The sequence below is a fragment of the Chinchilla lanigera genome, unplaced genomic scaffold, assembly GCF_000276665.1.
Source record: "Chinchilla lanigera isolate Chin_1 unplaced genomic scaffold, ChiLan1.0 scaffold00193, whole genome shotgun sequence".
NCBI classification, from domain to species: Eukaryota; Metazoa; Chordata; class Mammalia; order Rodentia; family Chinchillidae; genus Chinchilla; species Chinchilla lanigera.
In genome coordinates this window covers 424422-431316 of record NW_004955594.1, presented here as the reverse complement: position 1 = coordinate 431316, position 6895 = coordinate 424422, and the positions used below count along the sequence as shown (strand labels likewise).

At 40.3% G+C, this 6895-nt stretch overlaps 1 protein-coding gene across 1 annotated transcript; it reads right to left on the bottom strand.

The window, feature by feature from the left end:
• Positions 1-307: 307 nt before the first annotated feature.
• On the bottom strand, positions 308-6675 carry Rab39b (RAB39B, member RAS oncogene family). Its single transcript, XM_005414644.2, has 2 exons — positions 6247-6675; positions 308-3253 (listed from the first exon to the last, which is right to left on the bottom strand). The coding sequence occupies exons 1-2, from the start codon at positions 6459-6461 to the stop codon at positions 2827-2829; spliced, it is 642 nt and encodes a 213-aa protein (XP_005414701.1). The 5' UTR covers positions 6462-6675; the 3' UTR covers positions 308-2826.
• Between the last annotated feature and the right edge of the window lie 220 nt (positions 6676-6895).

The window sequence follows — 6895 nt, the reverse complement described above, 5'->3', positions numbered from 1 at the left end:
GTAGGTATAATCAATTACCGGGTGAGAGAATTAAGGTCTTTGATTAGAAATTGCAATGATGAAGATGTAGGCTTGACAGAACCAACTTTTCCCACAGTGGTACGTGCTGACCAAGAAGTAGTGATTTTTCTGTGTCTTTTGACATGATGGTCACATAACTTTAAAAAATGATGTTTTCTTTCTGGCTTTGAGCTACTGATGAATACTGCTGTGCAAAATATATATCGTATCTCATTGATACCCTTGATAATGGTTGCTACACTGAAGTGAACGATTCTGGAAATAGCTACAACACACACTTGGAATCTCACAATCACATAATCAACCATTTTACTAAATACAGGCATATTTTCATTCACATACAGCTAAGTAAAGATTTTTTTCACATTTCATTACAGTGCAGAACAAAGTGAGGAAAAGTATACAATACATTTTATTCTGGAATATAAGACAATCTAATCCAACATGCAGTTGTGTTCTTTGTTACAAGTTAATCTTTTCTTTACCTATGTAGTAAAATAGCTCCTAAAGCTTTACCCTTAGTATTATAATAACACCTGATTTTTTCACACTTATTTTCTAAAACCCACTTGCTGCAGTGACAACAGCACTGAATTCTACTAAATTCTTTAAAAGTTTCTAGAACTTACTTAAGCAGTTTCAGCCACCTCTGCGGGGATCTACGCTGAGTATTGAAAACTTACTTTTTAAATGTCAGAAATGGGCAAGTATACATTTAATGTATTTCAGTCAAGAAAACTGAGGAGTTTTGTTTCTATCCTTTTTTTTTGAACTAACAAGTATCCAGTCAACTCTCATTTATCCAATGGATAATCTTGCTTTCAGAATCTTCTAAATATAATTAATTATAGTAGTTGACATTTTGTGTTGATCCAATTAACCAACTTTTATTTGCCTCTACCATCAGGAAGCTAACAATTTAAGGACTCCACCCAAGCCAGGTCATGTGAAATGAATATAGAGAAAATGATCAGTTCACTTGTAGTTGATGCTGTGAATTGGTCCATGGTGCTCATCCAAGTTGGGGCACAGATGGCAGAATGGTCTTTCAGAAATGTCATTGTTTGGCTTCATTATTCTGGCTGAAGCAAATTCCCAAACTTTCAGATTCAGTCACATTCATACTGAAGTTCAACATGGTATCTCAAAAAGCAATTTGCCATTCTTAAGCTTTCCTACCACAATGGATATGAGAAATCTGACCCTAATCAGAATAGTTTTCTCACTGTGAAAAGTATGGCTTTTGCCTAGCTGAACTGGCTACAATCCCCAAAGTAATTTAAAGCATCGCCTCTCTTCAAGAAGATAATGGAACCTTCAAGCCATTCCAGTTTGCTGATGCAGTTAGCTGTCTGTTCTCCTGAGAATTAAGAGCTGACTCTCTATGGTATAGGAGCCCAGTGTAGGTATATAGCAGACAGGTGACCAAGATCATTGAGGGACGAGTATTTTATACCCATCCCAGGCCCCACTGTTGTATTTGGTTCCTTTCAATAAAATGTCCATTGTATTCCAGTGGTAAGAACACTTATAGTTTACATAATTCTAATGTGTTTTCAGATGTGCAATTATTCATTTGTTTAAAGCCCTCTTGCCAGAAATACTTGAATGGGCTTTTCCTTTGATTCATTCCCAGGGTACCTCATGATTATAGCTGAGTTGTAATCAATAGGGAAAACATATCCTAACCTAGAACATTTATTTATAGTCATACGTCTTCCAAAGCAAACAAATTAATAATTATTTATTTCTCTGATAGAATAATGATCCCGTAAAAGAAACTAAGAATCAAGAGTTCCTAAGTTTACTATTCTGTAAAATGTGGGGGAAAAAACCTCACAGGCCTCCTGCAGTGATCAGATAAGCAGAGTGACTGTAACATGTTTGTGGACGTTAACAGTGCCTCCTGCTGAGCAAGTGCTCCGTACAGGTTCGATGAAAGCGTTTGCCTCAGGGCTCCTTTCAGAGGGAGTTCCTATGTTGCTTGATTCAGGTGCCTGAAGAAGCAGGCAGGTTGCTAACTTTGAGTCTGCAACTGCTAAAACAGTGAAATCCTAGGTATGGTCAGGTGTTTGGGTTTTAATGTTTCTCTGGGCTATTTATGTGGTAATTTGCATGGGATAATTGGTTTGACACAGATGGTCACTCTACCACAAGGGTATGCATTTTCTAAAATGTCATAATAATAGTGCATAAGTTACCTCCCTTTTCCTATTCATATCTTTGTACTAGAACACCAAGCCTTGAAAGGGCCTTACCAAATTGCTGGTCCATGCCCCTTATTTTACAGGTGAGCTGTTAGAAGCAAATTGGTATTTTTAAATCAAACCTAACACACACATTTGGCATAAGATACTCTCATTGAATAAGTAGATCTCCTACTTTGTTAGTTATGTTAATTGTTCCCAATATGCTATTTCTCTTTACATATTTATGGTCATGACTCATGAATAAGCTGAAATACCAAGGAACAATCGTCCTCTCCGTAGGTATGTTTTCCTGGGACCTAGTTTCTCAAACCCCAGGCCCTTAATATGTCCACAAAGGGCACATGGAACAGCCACTGCCAAACGTGTGCCACAAAACAGTGTATGGCCCAGCTCACGTCAGCAACTCAGTCCCTCGGTCCAAGCACCCAGGCTTCCCCACCCACCCACACATAAGCCTGTAAAAGCCCCCCAGCCCCAAAGGAGGCTCACTTGGTATCCAAAGGTTGAGTTCTCTTCAGTCACATAAGGATTCTACTTGTTTTTGATCACTTTTAAGTTCATGTGAGAGAGCATGTTTTGGAAATAAAAGGGCCGACTAGCACAAACATCTCCTCTCTGATTTGACAACCTCTTCTGAAGAGTGAACCACATTTGGTACAAATCCACTCTTCACCCCTTCCCAACCCTCCTGGATTGTAATCTCCCCCCTTTTAACCAGCTCATATATGTCTCTGGTCAGGTCTGTGAAGGCTTTCTCCACATTAATGGCATCTCGGGCTGACGTCTCAATGTACTTCATGCCGTACGCAGCAGCCAGTTTCTCGGCCTCGTGGCGAGTCACTTGCCTCTGTGTATCCAGGTCACACTTGTGACCCACCAGAACAAATACAATTTGGTAGGGCTGAACGTGTACTTTGGTCTCTTCTAACCACTCATGGACATTCTGGAAGGACCTGCGGTTGGTAATGTCAAATAAGAGAAGACCACCTACTGAGTTCCTGTAGTAGGCTCGAGTGATGGATCTAAAACACAAGAAAGAAGTAAAGAATAAAGGTTGTGCTCAAACTCCTTCACTCCAATGAACTCAGTGTACCCTAGTGTTCCTGGTTAACGACATAGTCCTTTAGTAAAAGTCACTTTCTTTTTTTTTTTTTAAACAAGAGAGTACAAATGCCATTCTTTAATGATATGTGAGTTTTCAATTGGGTAAAATTTTGAGACGGCATTTTCTAGAAATCAATGCTCATGGAATGTCAGGCATTTTCCTTTGATTAAACATTGGAAAATGACCTTGGGGAATGACTGAGTTCTAGTTCCTGCCTTCCAGAGGAATCACAACTGATTTTCCTATTCCCAAATCTGAACAACTAAGACTTCTCCTTCTGCACAATAAGATCCCTACATCACAGGGTTTTTGTGAGGTAAAATGAAATGAGTGCTAAAGTGTTCTATGTCATGGAGAGTTCATTACAAACGCTAGTAATTGAAACAGGACTTTTTAAGTATAAAAATGAATTTACGAGAGTTAAATTATAACTATAGCTATCTTGTGGTATACTACATTTTTCTTATTTATGTCTCTTTCTGTCTTTCCATTATTCCAGCAATAAAGGAATAATTATGGAATGATAATTATTATTATCAATCTAACAGGGGTACTCAATCTGTACTGTGAGGAGAAACATAATTTTGTTTTCTATTCTCCAGGCGATTGGGGAATGGGAAAAAAGGGGATGGTGAAGGGTTCAGGAGCAAAATGCCTCTCTGCAGTACTTGTTGACAAATTTCAGAGAGGCTGACTCAGCACTAGCTGAGAAAAATGACCTAGTCAAGTCTTCCCCTTAAAATTAGTTTATTGAAATCATTATAATTAGAGCATTAATTACAATGTAAATGGAGTGTCTAAACCTTATGATACATTTGCTGTACTTCTGGTTTTTGTGTTTTTGAAACAGAGTCTCACTATGTAGCCCAGGCTAGCCTTGAACTCACTATGTAGCCCAGGGTGGCCTCAAACTCATGTTATCCTCGTGCCCCAGCCTCCCGAGTGCTGGAATGACAGGTGTGAGCTACCACACCTGGCTTTGCTGTACTTATTAAAAAGAAGAAATCTCACTCACATATTTTAACTTCTTCATTTAATGAGCCTCATTATAAAATATATTATGGTCCTTTTTTATAGTGCATGAGCTTCATAGAGGGTGTACAACTACTTCTGCAAGCACTTGTTTTAGATTACTGTGATTGTGGATATATGCGTATTTTTTGGTTTTATATTTTTAAATGAAGAAGATAAACAATGAAGGACTCAATAGCTTAAAGCTTAAGGAAAATGCCCCATGTTAACAGAATAAAAATTGTCTGGGGAATTACAGTCCAATTTAGATTCTGGTAAGAGTAAACATTACAAAAGAGTTCAAGTCTCCAGAACAAGGCAAATTAGCTGCAGAGAATGAAAACATTTCTAATTCCCTTATGACCAAAGATTCTTGAATAATAGTATGTGTACTAGAAAACTAGACATAAACAAGAGTTCTGATTTGTTAAAGCTTGATTCAAGAAATCAATAAGCAAGTTGTAGAAGCATGTCAAAACCCTAGAACTGTGTTATTATATGAGTGGCTTGTGAGTAGTTAACAATGCTAGTTGCAAAGCCCTTTCTAAGGACAACATAAAACTACACAAAACTTAATATCTTCCCTAAACTAAAAAAAAAAAAAAAAGCAGAGATAAATGACAAACTGGGAAAATATCTTACAACATACATGACAGGAAAGGGCTAATAATCTGTAAAGAAGTCTTACAAATCAATATTGCCCAGTAAGTAAGGAGCAGTGAATATGAACAGACTGTTCATATGGAAATTCCAACAAACATGTACAAGATACCTTTCTTCACTATGGCAAATGCAGTCACACATTCAAAGTGAATTTGTACAAGACGATTTGCCCATGTTTAGAAGTGAGAAGTTAGAGATAAGTTTGTAATTTTCTCTTTACTTCTCTTCAGTTACCTAACCAATACCTTCTACGCTCAATTAGTGTTCAATAGATAAATAAATAAATCATCATAAACATGGGCTATTGAGTCTTTTGTGTCTGATGCCTGCTGTGCTACCTGACTTCAGCTCAAATCGTTCTCTGCAAAGTTTTCTGCATACACTGTTTTCTGTCCCTTCTGTCTTTATACATGCTGTTTCCTATCCCTGCGTATTTCCTGTCTTTACTTGGGCCTCATCTTCTACTTCCCTCATCTGTATCCACACATATAATTACAAGTAATATATTCTACAAAGGAAAATCAAAGGGTTGTAAGAGAAAAGTAACTACATTCATTGATTATTCATTATGTGCCAAGTGTTACAGTAGGGAATAGTATACAAATAAAAACAAGACACTCGTATGATTGCTGATTATTTCCCCCAGTATGCTAGTACAGAAGTTACAAGAGGGAAGGGGCTGTGTTTTGACTACATGTGAGTCTCCTCACACTTTACGAGAAACAAGTCCGGAGCTTTGTGCTTTAGGTGGTCAGTGAATGGATTGTGACTGCAAGAAAGAATCAGTCAGTTAATGCACACACATACGTGTGCACTGACACACACCACAGACAGACATATATATATATACACATAGAGATATAGAAATAAAACAATATGCATGTGACTTATCTATAGTATCTGTAGGTGTCAGTTATGTTGGGATGACCTGGGAACATTTCGGAAAGTATGGAACATAAGGCCTGAGAGTGATGAATTCTAGTGATCAAGTCAAGCTAGTTTATTAGCTTTCAGGGGCAGGCTGAGGGAGTTGCGGTGCGAGCAAGATGTGTTACTGAGCAGCCTTTCCTGCCAGGGCTCTTCTCCTGCACTGAACTCCCAGCCAGCCCAAGGTGGGCTTGAGCAGAACCCCTCCAGACCCTTGTACCGACTACAACCAGAGAGTCCTCTCTCCTCAGAGGCTGTGCAAGCTCCGAAGACCCTCCCACTGCTCGCGGGCCCGGGCTGCGCTCCCACCTGAACCTCTCTTGGCCTGCAGTATCCCAGATCTGAAGCTTGATGCGTTTTCCTGGCTCGATCTCCACCAAGCGGGAGAAAAAATCCACCCCCACGGTGGGGTCCGAAACCTGGGCAAAGCGGCCTTCAGTGAAGCGGCGGATGAGGCAGGACTTGCCCACTGTGGAATCCCCGATGACAATGAGCCGGAACTGGTAGAGCCAGATGGCCTCCATGGCCGCGGCTTGGCAGGTCTCCTAGGCCCGGGACGGGGGCGGCGGGAGCGGGCGCCCCGCCAAGGCCTCGGACAGCGCGGTTTGGTTCCGATTTAGCTCAGCCGGGAGCGCATCGCTGGCCCGGCAGCCCAAAGCGAGGTAGGCCCAGGCTCGGGGAGAGCGGAGGGATGGATGCTGCGCTCGCAAAGGTGATGAAATGGCAGCAGCATCAGCACCACGCACTCTGACTCATCACGACGAGCGGGTTACTGTAATTCCCCTCGTAGACGCGACGCTGGGGCCGCCGAACTGTTTGGAAAAGGAGCGCACACAAAAACGGACCGAAGAACAGCGTGGTCCCCTCCTTTGTAATTAATTCATAGTCTTTCTTCTTAATTTAAAATTTACTTGTTGTTCAAGGTAAAGATGTAATTTCTTTTCAGTGAAAGGTGCAA